Source organism: Dufourea novaeangliae, unplaced genomic scaffold, assembly GCF_001272555.1.
Source record: "Dufourea novaeangliae isolate 0120121106 unplaced genomic scaffold, ASM127255v1 scaffold14, whole genome shotgun sequence".
Classification (NCBI taxonomy): domain Eukaryota; kingdom Metazoa; phylum Arthropoda; class Insecta; order Hymenoptera; family Halictidae; genus Dufourea; species Dufourea novaeangliae.
The window spans coordinates 1225122-1241345 of record NW_015373890.1 but is presented as its reverse complement, the minus strand read 5'-3'; the positions used below and the strand labels follow the sequence as shown (position 1 = coordinate 1241345).

General features: G+C 39.0%; 1 protein-coding gene across 3 annotated transcripts in view; it reads left to right on the top strand.

The window, feature by feature from the left end:
* LOC107187372 (heterogeneous nuclear ribonucleoprotein L) overlaps positions 1-16224 on the top strand; it is a 181175-nt gene that overhangs the window by 116365 nt on the left and 48586 nt on the right. For all 3 annotated transcript variants that reach the window (XM_015575471.1, XM_015575464.1, XM_015575456.1), the window contains exon 6: positions 416-479. In XM_015575471.1, the coding sequence (XP_015430957.1) occupies positions 416-479 (64 nt within the window). The remainder of the gene's footprint in view (positions 1-415; positions 480-16224) is intronic.

The following is a 16224-nucleotide window of genomic DNA, read 5'->3' as shown; positions in this document are numbered from 1 at the left end:
TTTCCCTATTCGGCCGACATTACAACGGGCTGTTTTATCGATTAACGTTTATTGACAAGGAAACGTCCGTCGCTCGAAACCTGTCGATAGATAAGCGCGCAATGCACCGGAAAGTATCGAGGTGGGCTGCGCAGCATTGTAACGGACGCAATAAAATGTTTACCCTCCACGGGTTCAATTTTTCCTCGGTTCATCCCCTATCCATCCCGATCTGCATATCGCGGCGTACGTATGTCATAAATCGGTTGTACGGAATCGAAACGTGTAACGATCGAGCCATAGACGACCGTTTTAATTACAATCATTAATTGCACGATATATTTTGCGTGACAGTTAATGCAGCGAATTTGGTCCATGCAAAATATTTAATTTATAAAATACCCTCTAACGAGATCGTCTTTGTTCTTTGTTACAGCCCACGAAGCTGAACGTTTACAAAAACGACGCGGAAAGCTGGGATTACACGACGCCGACACTGGGTGAGTTTTACATCGTTTCTTAACATTTTTATATATTTTACGTTTTTTATTTATACCTTTTTTACATTGATGTATACTGAGGAGCCTGGGTACGTTGTGCTCTGTGGATTTGTATCGCTCGAGGGGAATACGGTGAAATTCTCCTTCCAAATCGCTTAGATCTACACCACTGTCCAAAAGAATACAAAGATTTTAGTGTGTTCTGTTAATTTTGACAAAGGTTCTTGTCCCTAATTCGTGTACTTCACTATGTTCCACGCGATTGCGTACACGAAAATTTATAATATATAGTAATTTTATGAGCCATCGAGTCATTTTCTAAAATAAACAACGCTATAAAATTAGGATTTCAAAGTAATATTGTTTAATGGTTATAAATGTTGAACACATACGACGGTAAATAGAAAAAAAAACGTCGCGAAGTTTCTAATCTCTCCGAAATACCCGATTTTCCGGGAACTCGGTGCTACGACCTGATACATATTTATAAACGTAACTATGTGACTTGATATTCAGAGGAGAGGGCTTGTACAGTTCCAGAGGAATCATATAAACGCTAAGAAATTTAAATGAAATTTGAATTTTAAAGTTGCACGCCCGATGATCAGAAACTTTTGGACGGCAATGTACCATCAAATATCTCATCTGTTCGCGAAGGGGAGAAGGTCGCCACGAGGGTGGAAGGGAGAAGCCATATTCCCCTCGAACGACTCGAGTCCGTCTGGCAAAGTGTACTTTACGGACGCGTTCCTTCGCTCGGCTGTTCCTAGTCGTTTGGTGTCGCACTCGCCAAGGGCTGCGCGTAACGCGCATATAATACACGAAACATCACTCGACGCACCACAATGGTCTAGAAATGAAAATTTAACAGCTTATACGTTTATTTAGATCAAACAGAAATTTTTGAACTTATAATTTTATTTATTTAAGAGGGGATAAATGAACAAGTTTCTCATCAACTTTGGAGATCCTCTTCGATGAAGTCATCATTCACTAACACAGTGTTCTCAACATCTTCATGAAAGCATGAAACTTGAGGGAATTTTTTTTTTCTATTCTTGACTAACAAGGGAACTTTGATACCTGGAAAATCCCAAAACTTTGCAAAACTTCGCAGATTTGTAAGGGACCTCGATAAAAGTGTCAGGTGATTTCTCGTTTCTACTGATATTCGGTTATTGAGGGTGAAACCACCCCTTGCAAATTAATGTCTTGTTTTCCTATTTTCCTGTACCCCTTAAAGATTATAATAGATATAGAGAAACTGTTACAATAAAAATGTAATAGCTCTTTATGCTTCATAAAAGTGTGTAATGAAATTATTAAAAATTTGTTTGCTTATTATTCGTTCAAAAAACAAGTTTTTAACAATTTTATTACATAGTTTTATACAGCATAAGAAGCCATTAAATTTTCATTTTCACAATTTTTTGATATCTATTCTGGTTTCCAAGATACAAAGGCAAGTATGAAAACACACATTAATCTTTCAAGGGGGCAGTTTTACCCCGAAGAACCGAATATCAGTAAAGACGAAAAATTGATCGATGTTGCTATCGAAGTCCTCTACAAATTTGTGAACTTTTAAAAAAACTCGTAAATACCAAAGTTCCCGTGTAAGTTTTATAAAACGACAGATGAAAAAAAAACCTTCCATGGTTAATAAGTTGACATAAGTTTATTTCTTCTTAAAGTGAAAAAAAAATTGTTTCTGACCATTCGAGCTTCTAAATTGTCATTCTGGACCACTGTGCTCACCCAGGAATCGTTCTCCCCGTTTCGCGCCTCTGCTCCCAGCCGTCTCCTAATTTCACGGCGTTTCGAGCGGCCTCTTTTTTTTTTCCTCGCTCCCCCATTTCGTCTTCTTAACTCGAGCTTCCTGCTCGCCGAGGAGACGCTAATTAGATAAAACGTAGTCCGGGTTGCGAGCTTGAAGGGTTTCCGTAAAACGCATCCCTCGTTAAGCTCGCGTACGCTTGGCGAAGATACACGGCGGGGGAAACGTCGGGAGCGTTGATCGAGCCACGCCTGGGAAACTGTTTGGAAATTGAAAGAAACACGGTCCTGCAATTAGTGCAAAGTGTTTCGTTCTTAGACGGAGCTGATTGCAAGAGTGTTTCGTTCCATCTGAGGTCCGGGAGCGTCTCTGTTGATCAATTTGTTACTTTGTAGACGGTGGTGCACTGATTTTTATGGGTCGACTTGTAGACACTGAGTCTTAATTGACATTCATTTACTGTATTTGTGGTTCTATTGATAGTTCTATTGTTGGTTTCATTGATGGTTCTATTGTTGGTTTCATTGATGGTTCTATTGTTGGTTTCATTGATGGTTCTATTGTTGGTTTCATTGATGGTTCTATTGTTGGTTTTTTTTATTATTCTTTGATGGTACTTCTGATGATTCTATTAATAGATTTATTAAAAGTTCTAGTGATGCTTCTGTTAACTGTTCTATTGATGGTTGTGTTGGTGGCTCCATTGATGGTTCCATTGATAGTTCCATTGATGATTCTACTGATGATTCCTTTAATGGTTCTATCAATGGTTCTATTGGTGATTCTATTGATAGTTCTGCTGATGATTCTATTATATTAATAGATTTATTAATACTTCTATGGATGCTTCTTTTAATAGTTCTGTCGATGGTTGAATTGATGATTGTATTGATGGTTAAAAGTGATAAAAAAAGCTCGGTAAAGTTTTAAACAATCGTGCGTACTGAAAGTGCATAAAATCCACAGTCTTATAATTTTTATAGTGTTTAATATTCCTTTGTTTGATGTATCGAACTGGTAGGAAAGGTAATACCTTCTCGTATCACTTTAATCCATCTTTGCTTGTGGTAAAGTTTCAGGTAACATGTCCTTCGTCATTGCATAATTTTTGTTATAGAATACCTCAGCTGTGCAAATGTTTTCTCTATCCACAGTAGGTCTGTGAAAATCAATTTTATCAGACGCCACACACACACACACACACACGTATATTTCAATGTCTACAGGCAAACAAAACGTGAGAGAGAGAGACGTCCATTAGATCGATTTAGTATACAATCCACTCTACTCGTAGAATACATAAAAACTATAAGTAAAAACTATATACAGTGATTCGATCGACGTTCTCGATACGTAACGGGGTGTGGAAGCGTCGTTAAAATTAATTCACGTGTCCCCGGAGAGGATTTCGTTGTTTTTTGCCATCAATTGTCCGGCAATTAAATATCGTAGAGGTGTCTTCGGGCGGAGGAACGATCCCACGGAGAGCGATTCCAACGCGTCGGTACAAAGCATTCTTGCGCATCGCTACTCGCATCGATTCATCGAGTATTAAATTGCGAAATAGATGAACTACATAAAAAAAAATACAATCTGCGCGACGAGACATCTGGGTTGGAAGCGACACACACCCAGAAGAGTACCTACACGCTTCGCTGGAAGCTATCTCGCTCGAGGGATGCACGTGAAACTCTGCAATAAACTAGAAAAAAAAAACAGCGTCGTCGCCACGTGTCACGAGTCCCATCAACGCATGCGATCCATTTGTAGGCAGAAATGATAAAGGCTGATCTACCGTGGCGTCGCACAGTGTTTTAACTCTTTATCACTCAGAGCCTTAAATCATTATTTGAAAATTATGGGACTAATACATAGGTTGTATCTTGTTATTTAGAAGTCGAAAATATTAATATTAAACAAAAACATTGCTTTCATTATGTTCTTGTTTTATTTATTGTTGGAGGGAATATAAGAATTTCTCACCTGAATACGTGGAGATCTACTACCCATCGGTGAGACTATGGATCCTTGATCCTTAAACTGGGAGTTAAAGGGTTAAAAACGACTGTCTGACCGCGATAAACCGGTGGCCGACGCGATGTGGGCTGAAAGTTCTCCATCGTTGTCAAACATAGTGGTGAATGTGTTAAAACAGTAACCAAATCATTTAACTTAAAAAAAAAAACTGGTGTCTTCATCGCGTCGTAATAAAAAGAACACACAAATTGATTAACAATATATTTATCGTTGGTCCGTTAATCACTGCACGAGCGCGCCTCTTGTTTTTCACATTTGCTCTGTAATCTTGACCACGTGTTTGATTCGATTATTATGGGACAAAGAGCAGTTCTCGACATAGCGACGATTCTGTATTAATCCTGTACACAGACATTATCTACAGACATGTCTTCGTATGCAGGGTGAGCTATTTAAGTCGATCCCCTCGTGTATCTTGAAAACCGTTGACGATACCGCAAAATGTTCCAAAGAAAGATTGAATGTTGTGAATATCAACTGTTAAATGGTATTATTCACCCTTGGACTGCGAACAGCGCTTTTAGTTGCTTTCCATCCATCGTACGTTTTTTCTCCAAAAATTATAGTTTCTACATTTTATAAAACTTTTACAAACAATTAAATTGTCTTTACAAACAATTGATTGTCTTGCTTCCTAGTGGTTCGCGGACTAACAAATATTTTTGCATACATATTACCTTATTTAACCTTCAGACTGTCGATATTTTTTCATTAAAAAGTGGTCTTTTTGGTCAGAAATTTATATATATATACAGAGTGAGTCAATAAGAACTACTATCTAGAATAACTCGTTATCTATTGGTTCTATCAGAAAATGTTTCAATAAGTTATGTAGCATTTTAAGGCACGCATCGCGTGGTTAAACTTTGATTTTTTTATATCTTATTTTTTCGAGACATCAAGGTGACCTTGAGTTTTTTCGAGGTCAATGTATTTTTTTTAATACAATTATGTTATATAGGTCGCTAAATTCGCCCTTGTATTAGAAACAACGTAGTATTAAAAACGAGATCTAAAAAAAAATTAAGATATAAAAAAATGAGTTCATATTTATCCGATGCATCCCTTAAAATGCTACATAATTCATTAAAATGTTTTCTGATACAACCAATAGATAACGAGTTATTTTAAATAATAGTTCTCATTGACCCACTTATTGGTCCAAAAAAAAATGTCAACGGTCTAACAATTTTTCATAGGTAAATAACATTCTAATTAAGCGCCCATAGAGATCTCATAAAAAAGCTCAAACAAACCGAGAATTCAATAATAAAAGAATAATAACAACCGTAGATTTTTCACGGTAAGATCGCTGATGTCCGCGTGTGCGATATTTTCCGTTTTTAAATCCCGATCATACGCCAGCCAATTTATTTTGTCGTCCGTGACGAGTTTTGGTCCGGCGGGCCTGTACCGCGGACATCGATGGAAATTCCGTTTCGCCGGCGGCGTCGGCCCGAATTAACGGTTCCCACACGCGTCAGAAATTTTCTTTGACCCAGTTCGATGTTCGAGTCGGGCCGGTGTGTGTGCTCTGCGCGACAAATTCCCGTTTTGAAACGGAATTTCTGCGGAACGAAGTTGCACGCGAGTCTACTTCACGCTCGTTAAGGTCCAGAACGATGTAGCGACGCTCGGGTCCTTTAAACAGTCACTTTTCCCTTTGTACCGTCAGGAGAGTCGGCAATTAACAAGGTTTCGTAATTTAGAATAATTTAACCCTCTGCGGTCCTATGCGGGGACTTAACACTAGAACTACCAACGATAAACGCATATTTGCTTCGATCGGTGAATAAATGTGGAAAACTTTTAAAAATTTAGAAATTGATTAATTTCTTCACTTTCATATCACAATAAAAGGTGCAAAAGGTCTAAGAAAATGTATTTTTATAACGTTTTTTAATTGTCGTTGTAAGAGTGTATTGACAAGTCATTTTGACTTGCTTGGTAGTTCTAGTGTTAAACCGGTATGATTTTGATACCGGTATTATGCCATCAAAGATATACCGAAACCGAAATAAATACCGGTATTTTTGATAAGTCCGATTGACCGATAGTCAATATTCCTGCAATAAATTCATATTTTACTGATCTTCGATATATTTGTTTACAATTTTATAAGTGTCACGTTCATAAATATTACCCTAATGGTTCTTAATTTTATAAATAGATTATTCAATATAGTCATTAAAATTTTATGAAGTTATATAAGACTTATACAAGTGGCTAAGTAGAAATGTCTAGAATACTTTGAATCGCAATGGGTTACAGTCGAAGCATCCTGAGGCTCTCCGGTTCGTTGTAGAGTCTTAGAAAATTTAGGCGGTTTAGTTGGAGTTTTTCATAGTCTGTTTGTCAGGCGAATGTTCATCAAAAATTCCCTCGGGACCTTTGTCATGATTGAAACTAATTGGAACGAGCATTTGTCGGCGATGGCAGGTTTTCAAGCTCTTCGAATTTCATTGGACCCCGAACACCAGTCGTTTGATCTGATATTTTTGTTTGAAGAATGAATCTTTCGCCTCGATTAATCTGTCAACGTTTTCATCGCTACGTCGATATCCATACGAAATTTCTGGTGGACGAAAAATACACATGAAATCAATTGTTGTCACGGTATTTATATTTTAACCTTATCCAATGGAAAAAAAAACTGTCACCTTGAACACAAATAATTACCGTAAATATTTAAGTGGGATTGTTTAAGTTTCATTCGAACGAATTTTATTAATTTAATTATTTCGATACAAATCGTTTACGGTTACAAAACGTGTGTAATACGTACTGAGGTAGGGTAAATAGGTATTCGTGTAGGTACTCGGCGCGAGAATGTAGGTCTGACGAAACTGCGTCTGAAGATAATTAAGACACTTATGTAGGGTTGCAATTGACTTCAGAAACCACGATACACCAAGGATACTGTGTTCCTTACTCGCATTATCTTGCCTTGGGTGTTTCTCAATAATCTGGTTTCCGTATCGTTCTATGTACCGTGGTTTATTAGAACAAGCTCGACATAAGTTTCCACAACTTGCTGCTTATAGCTTTAGTCGCTCTTTATATCGAAAGGGCTATAATTAGACCTTTGTAATGAAGTTCCAGTTAACCCCTTAACGCTCAAAATAAAATTAATTGCGAAGATGACGAAATAGAAGCAATTCTGTTGTCATAGCGTTAATATTCTGTGATCCACATCATTAATATCTGTAGGTGACGATTGTTTATTCACGTGTCTGAGACGGGCGAGACGACTTCAACTACTAAATTATGGACCGCCTGACAGACGTGATTCCAACTAAATGAATTAATTACTTAGAATTCTCCACTTACTTCGTGTCTTGAATACTCGCCCATTCTATGAAGTTTTGACTTCAATATAAATGCCTGACTCATCAAGGCACAGCCAAAATCGCTGAACTTAGAAATATAAATTTTTAGGGACAGTTTCTCTTAGGATGTAGGCACCCACTAAGAAAGGATTTTTTGAAATTCAATCCCTGAAGAATCTTCACTATCTTTTAGTCCCGATGAGATATCCCACTGCATGTTACTTTAAAATGTTAATTATGTAAATGCTTGGAACGTAATTTCAGGACTTTTTGAAATTCCATTTACAGGGGATAAATATAATAACATAATATGTATCTTTCCCTTTTTTCTGTTTTTATAATTTAATTTAAGAAATTAATTCAGTTTAACAAATAACTTCGCCAAATCCCGAAATTCACGCGAGCGAAGCCGCGCGAAAAAAGCTGGTTAATTATACTATTACGAATAGCAGTTTTATAGAACATTTAATACAGAATCCAACTGTACAGCTTGAACATACCAGTTCTAGTCAGTTTTCCACCTTGGCTACTGAATGTCTAATACACAAATTCCCAAACATTTTTAGCTCACCGCCCCCTTTTCAAGTTTTTTCTTGAATATTAACTTCGAACTATCCCTATTATCAAAATTTTCAACTGTAGTCGTGCGTGTAGTCTTTGAATCTTAAAAAATTAGACCAAAAATAACGAAAGTAAACTAAACAGAACGCCTCCAAGATCTCCTCAGCGCCCACTTTGGAAATCTAAGGTCTAATACATCTTCCCCTTTATGCATTTCATTTATAAAAATAAATAATTTAATTAGGGAGCAAATACCCCAGCAGACATTGTAGAAGTTACCTTAAGAAGTATTGTCCCGTCAGTCTCGGAAGGGTTATACGAATTCGGAGCAATTAAACGCCTAAAAACCGCAAGAGGAACCAAAGAACAACACCGTGTACCAGAACGATCTCACGAATCCTGTGCCAGGTACAAAATCGTGGAGGGGATATACACAATTCTTTCCCCTCACCTTTGTAAACGACAACTGGGCACAGAACTCGAGGAATTCGGTCCAATTACACGCTGGTCTCGACGTCGCGGCGCGTCACTCGTGGCCGACAGAATTACTTTCGGAAATACACGAAATCTCGTGTTCACGCTCGAAGACGACAGGTTTTCCGTCCTGGTAATTGGCGCTCCGTGGTTTCCTCACCTGGACCGGAGTAAAGGTTCTCTTCACTTGGTCAGCCACGGGAAAATACGTCGATTCGTAGATAAGATTTAAGAATAGACCTAACATGCAATGTAATTTTCTGTCCCATGCTTCGGGGGCAGAAAACCTTTTCAATATTCCGTTCCTTGCTAGGGAAACCGGGGCAATAATATAGTACAGTGGGGGACAAACATATTCGTACACCCTTTAACACGGAACGACTTTTTAAAATTGGTCCAAATGACTTGAGTTATTTTGTGAAGTTAGGGACATTAGTTCACTATATGATGTGTAAACAAAAATTGAAAAAGTTGCAATTCGTCGGAATCGCGAAGAAAATAGTAAAAGTCGTTTTTTACAACTTTGTAATCCGAGGCTATAATGAAAATTTAATAAATATGTATCGAAGATTTATGTTAGTTATATACATACTGAAACTTTCATTGAAATCCGTTGATATAGAAACGAGCGACAGGCATCAAAAGATACAAGAATTATTAGATTTACTACAGTTGTAGGTCGAAAGTCGGGAAAAACTGTGATCTTCAACCTTTTTAATCGTTTGTACCTCGTAGCAACGTTTTTGATAAATTTTTCAACATGTATATAACCAACACAAATCGTCAAAATGTATTTATTATATTTTCATTACAGTCTCAAATAAAAAGGTTGTAAAAAACAACCTTTACTATTTTCTTCGCGATTCGGACCAGTTGGAACTTTTTCAATTTTTTTTTACACATCATTTAGTGCAAAATAATGTTCCTAACTTCGCAAAAGAACTCGAGTCACTCGGAGCAATTTAGAAAAAGTTGTTCCGTTTTAAAGGGCGTACGAATACTTTTGTCCCCCACTGTATGTATCGCTATATGCAGTCTCGAGTGTGTGTGTGCTGTGCGTTATACCAGCGTGATTTTCATGGGACACCAAATCCCATGAAATGTTAGGTTTATTCTTATATCTCGTCTATGGTCGATTCGCGTCCGATCGTCACGCATCGCGAGAGCGCGGATCGTTTGCCTCGCAGCTTCACCGATTCTGTCGAAGTTCTTTTTTCTTTCCTCTTTTCTTTTTTCTTGCGAACTGTGAGGAAAGTTTCCGTATCCATTACGAAAGCTCCTTGCCACGTCGAACCGTCGACCTCTTCCAGCGAGAAAGAAACTTTTAATGCCGGGCTAACTGAGCTGATACGACTACTGGCTCGTACCAGACTTCCGTGGTTCGATCAATTTCGCCGTGTGTTCGGATCAAGATAGCACGGCTAGGTACGAAATGACGGGGCATATTTGGCGTAGGGGATGCTAGTGCTTTGGCGTGGTTGCAATCGAATGGTGGAGGAAACGTGGACATCAATTTTATATCCGGTCGCACTGGATTAGTGACAGGTTGTATTTTTTCGTCCTGACGTGTGTGGCGATGTCTGGGTGGATATAGTTTGACCCATTTCGTCGAAATATTTCGTCTAACTCGTTAGTTCATGGTAACTTCCAATTTAATGTATGTGGTCGGAAAATAAGAAATATTAGGTGATCCAATGAGGAATGTCGTTTTTGGATGCTATCTAGAAATCCAGAAAGCACTCGATAGATGGGAAAAGTTCATACAAAGCACTGGCCGTTAGATCGAGGATTAAATATCAATATAGATATTAATATTTCGTGCTGAAAGTCAGTGTCAAGGAACCTCATTACACTCGTTACTTTTGCTGTACCTTCAGAAGTGTTTCGAGCTGCGAGTGTAGATAAAAAGTTTAATCAAAGTGATCGTTCTTTGAGTAGATGAAGGTGAAGAAATGTTAGTTTTCGAGTGGAGACTGTAGAAGAAGAGTTTAATCGAAGTGATCGTTCTTTGGGTAGACGAAAGTGAGGAATTAGGATGCGCGTTATAGCGGGCAAGAACAATTCAATTTTAACCGGGACAGATTTGGCGCTTCGACTACAATTGTCTCGGAATTTTTGGCACTCGGGAACAGCTTGATATAATTCTGCGGTTTACTTGCGACGTGCTGAAATTGATTGCTGCGCCTAGAGTTGCCTTGTGGCAGAAGTCGTCGACGACTTCATTAACTTAGATCTCATTAAAAGCACTTCGATTAGTTAACCCGGCAATCTTCGATCATAACTGACCGCGCTTAAACGCGGTTATAAATATATGTAGAGGCATTTACTTTATTCATATGAGATGAATTATGCTATTTGCATATGCGTGTGTCCAACGAAAATTATCGACGTGGACCATGGACACATATAGGTACGCGTTTGACGAATGTTTTCAGTTTACACTCCCGACATGAATAAAAATTGTGTTCTTATACTTACCTTAACAACCACAATAATGAAATCTTATTTCTTTTTATATGTCTTTATTTACTCTGTTTTTTAAATCGGTACCTCGATGGGATTCACGATTCGCGAAACAGTATTCTGTCGACAGAGATCGTTTAAATCTAAAGAGCTGCGTAGTCAACGAGTTAATTATCGGGAACAATAGCTTTGGAAATCTGTTGGGCACACGTGCCTGTCCATTACCCGTTACTTCTCCTGACTGCATTCAGGACCGAAAGCACCCTCGTTTCATTTTCAAATTCAATTTTCTCTAACACAAACCCTCGAACGAGAAAAATTTGTTCTGTATTTACAACTCACCTTGTATAGTATTCAAAAGGTACAATGACTCAGAGAATATCATTACTACTTCATATTCCTAGATTAAACAGATTAATGTCGGTAAATGTTATTACTCTAGATTCTTTCCTTTCGAAAGAAGACGTGCCGATTTTGCAAAAAGTTTTTCCCAAGCTACGATTCGAAGCGACCATTACATCCCCCGAAGACGTCATCGGCGAACAAGTTGTAGCGTTTAAGGAACAACGAATCTCGTTACTCGGACTAGCTTAAAGGCGTTAATTCTTCGTAACTAGTCGGGACTCCGACAGAGAGAAAGATATAGAGAGTAACCTTTTCGAGTGGCTTCGCGCGGAGAGATCACTAGACCAATTAAGCCGAAAGGTAGGTCAGGTCGACTGCTGCACTTCTAACCTTTCCCGCCGCATCTACGCGAAGGAGATGATGAAAGTTTCATTAGATCCAGAAGCTTCGTAGCGAGCCTCGTATTTCTGCCTGCGTTTCCGGGGAAGAAACGTCTCGTGGCCGAGTGCAACTTTTCACGGTGATTGCCAGCATTCGCCACGATACCGATCGACGTGTTTGCTTTTCAACCTAATTCACTTTATTACGATCGAGGCTGGGACTGGCCTGAACTTGGGTGACACGGGGAGACTTCTGTTTGAACAGCTAAGTAACAGTCTAGGGATGAAGGTTTAGGTATACACATCACTTCACTGTTTCTTACTGTCCGCGTGGGGAATAAGAGTATCGCATGGTTCGAACGCGGTAGGCTCAGAAGTAGGTTGACTTATCGTGATCATTTATTCATCGGTGGACTACAAGTTTTAGGTATTTATAGCACACTTGCTTTAGCGTTGAATATAACGCAGTAAAGTCTTTAACGGAAGTTGATGCACTCTTCGTTTTTACTAGAGCTGTGTAATAGAGCACGTGTTGTTGTTGAATTCTTGTTTACAGGTTTATGAAGATTACTTATGCTACATATTTGTCACGTATTCTTGGACGTATGTCGTAGATAAATAGAGTAAGGATTTTTCGAAATTCAACCCTCAGAAGGGTGAAAAGGGGTAAATGTATTTTCTGGGAATCTTTACTATCTCTTAATCTCGATGAGATATCTCACTGCTTTTTACTTTAAAATTCTACCAACTCGAATGCCTGAAAAGTAATTTCAGGATTTTTTGGAATTCCGTCTACAGAAGGTGAAAAGGAATAAAATGTGTTTCTATGCATTTCTAAATGTCTCTTAATCGAGATGTGATGTCCCACTAGTTTTTCTCTTTAAATCGCTATTTACACAAATTCCGGAAAAGTACTTTCAGAATTTTTTAAAATCCCGTCTCAAGGGAGCGAAAAGATGTCCAAATAAATGGGGATAGATATAGTAATATAATATAATATATTTTTTCTTTTTTACAATTCAATTTAAAAATTGGAAGCTGCGGGAAGAAAGCTAATTATCTGAAAAATTATCTGTAAAAGTGTTTATACCTTCATTAAAGAAGTAATAACAACAGCAACCTGTTCGTTTCTGAGTGTAACGAAACAAATATCACACGTGCGTTCGACAATTCGAAAGGATCACCGAATGATCTCCGGAATATTTCGTCGTGCTTAGATTCGTGTACAGAAATAAGGAGACACACAGTCACGATTTAGATGCAGGACACACGTCTGACAATTTGGATCCACAATTGTAGATTGTCCGCATGCAAATGTCTGGCGGGTAAACGGAGAATATAAATAGAGGGGATACTTCAGAGCCATTTGTCACGAGCCCGAATATATTCAGATTTGTCGTTCCGTGTTCGGTGAAGTCGGATGAAGCCGGACGAAGTGGTGGAGCAATGGTACATTTACGAAACTTTATGAATCTTTCCGTTTCGTGACGTCGTGGATTTGCGTTTTGAACAGAACAAAAAAAAAATAGAAACAGCAGGGTATCAACAAAGACTAATAATGATTTAAGGATTTCATTCGTGGCGTATGGAAATATGTAATGCACTAAACATATCGAGATTCAAGTCCATTCAATAATTCGAAAGTAGGTACTCATTGTTCTTCGTTGAATTCTTACCGAATGCTTCCAGAATTACAAGGTATTTGCACCTTTGACTTGCTCTCCACTAAAAGGTGAAAAGTGTGACTTAATATACAGACTACTCTCGATTATCGTCCCGAACTCGAGTCCGCACCGGGACAATTATCTTATTGGGAGAAATGCTTCAGACCCTCGTAAATTCGGTTCTTACCCGAAGCCCAAACCTCGACAACAAAAGCAGAAGGGCAACAAAGTATGCGTTTGACAGCTTCTACGCCCTCCCCCCCTTCTTGTAGGAATAACGCCTGGACAATAATCGTGTAAAACCAGGCAGACAATAATCGAAAGGAATTTGTAACTATGAACACTGCCCAAACCCTTCCGATCGACTATTTTATGCTACATAGTGCTCTCGATTATCGTCCAGAACTCGGGTCTACGTCGGGACAATAATCTTGTAGGAAGAAATGCTTTTCAGACCCTCGTAAATTCGTTTTTTACCCGAAGTACGAACCTCGGCAACAAAAAATGCACTTGACAGGTTCTACGCCCCCCTCCTAACGCCTGTACAATAATCGTGTAGAACCAGCTAGACGATAATCGAAAGGAGTCTGTACTCTGACTCTGTTTTCCAGGCATACATTTTGGAATTCGATCCTGCCGCATATCGTTCGTCCCCTTATAAGCAGTCTAATAACGTCCACGATCAGACACCATTCGTCGTACGATCCTCAGCTTCCATCCAAGAATGATTCTCGCCTGGTATCGGATCGCGTCATTCTTCAAGGCGTGCTGTTCAACGCGCGAAACTCCTCCAAAGAAACGAACCGTCGCGAAACAATTGCTCCAATTTTCCGTCGTCACGTAGCCTGGGCAGCACACACCACACCGGGTCGATTCGGTATTTCAGTTTGGCACCGGGCTTGACGGCGATTCGTAGCGTCCATTGGCTCACCTAGGGCCCAACCGGTATAAATGTCGCCGAACGCAAACTGTTAGGAACGCGCAACGATGGCAAAGAAAGACGAACAAAGCCAACAACGGCCTCGAGAGCCGTATAAAAGCGGAACAAACACGCAGATCCCACCGCATCCGTGATGGGGTCGACGTCGCGAAAACCATTCGAAATATAAATCACCCCTCTGTCTCTGTTTCGCGTGTACGCAAAAGAAGAGATTTAAGTTTTGCATGGCAAGCTTCTGCCCTATCCCCTTTCTCTGTTCCGTATCGAACCGACGAAACGAGAATAAACTTTGTCCGACCAAGAGACTCGGATTGATCCTTTTTGTATAAAAGTTTCTAGCTACTCCACGATTCGAAGATTGGGTTGGAATGTCAGGAGACAAATGGCGCGAAAAATCGAAACGAGATATTATATCGGGCCGAACGGTGTTCCGGGTTCTGGTTAACTGGTAACCGATAGGAAATTGGCTGGTGGGATCTTACCATAGATATATAAGAATAGATTGCTCGTCTCTCTGAAAAGTGGCGTCCCAAGTTTGGAAAGAGGTGGATAGCTTTAGGAGGACTTGGCACATCGTTTTGAATTTAACAAGGGAATTCCAGTAACTAATACACGCTGATTTTTATGCAATTTTGTAGAAATGTTTATTGGGCCTACGTAAGAATTTAGTGATAGTTCGTTCGTGCTCGTTATTCACTTTCAGGGAAAAATCAACCCTTTTATCCGAACCGACCCTTCTACTATATCTGTGTAATTAGGTCTACGCAAGTGCTTATAAATCTTAAACCACAAAAGGTATAAAAAAAATTGTTTAAATAAAAGCTATACCGTTCTTTGAGGCCTATCAATCCATGTAAAAAAAATTTTTTACGAAAATTAAATACCCCCACTCTTTTTATTAAGAAATTTTTTACACAGATTTATGGGCCTAAAGAAACGGTATAACTTATACTTTAACAATTTTTTTATATCTTTTGTGGTTCAAGATGTATAAGCACTTGTATAGAAGGACCGGCTCGGATAAAAGGGTTGATTTCTCCCTTAAAGTAAAAACCAGACAGAAATGAATTACGGCTAAACTCTCAGATAGGTCTAATGAAAATTTGTTCAAAGATTCATAAAAATTGGTGTACATCAGTCACTGGAGTTCCCTCGTAAGTGTTGGGGAGTAAGATTCAGGGGGTCTGGGTTTTGTTTTCAAAATACTACCCTTCTTTTTCTAAAGTTAAGGCGCCCGCCCAGGCTGATGCACAGTCGATACATTTTATATCAATGGATTTTACCGCGTATTTTATTTCAAATACGCGAATCTAGCTGTACATGTATGTACAGTGCATGCATGCTAAAATCGAATCCGCGGAGGACGGTCCCGGGTCAATAAACTATCGATCACGTTCGCACGAAAGTAGAGCTTCTTCCCGAGACCGGTCACGGATTTAACTCGCGATCCTACGTCTCGCTAGGAAGATGTTACGCGTGTAGATTCCGACGACCACGGTCGGCTCGATAAATATGAACTCGGGATTGACTTGGGGAATGTGTTTATTTAGAGAAGCTGCAACTATGTAGAGGCAAATTTAGAACTTTACACTTTGAATTTGTACGCGGGTGGTTCGTCCACACTGAAAGGTGTAAAGCCGAATCTGTCAGAAAAACATTGTTTTTGTCCACATTACACCCAAAGTGATCATCCTCAGCCAAAATGGATATGGATTTGACGAATACTTAGTGCTGTTTGGGCAGTCTTTTTTTTAAGAATTCATTCGTCACTGAGA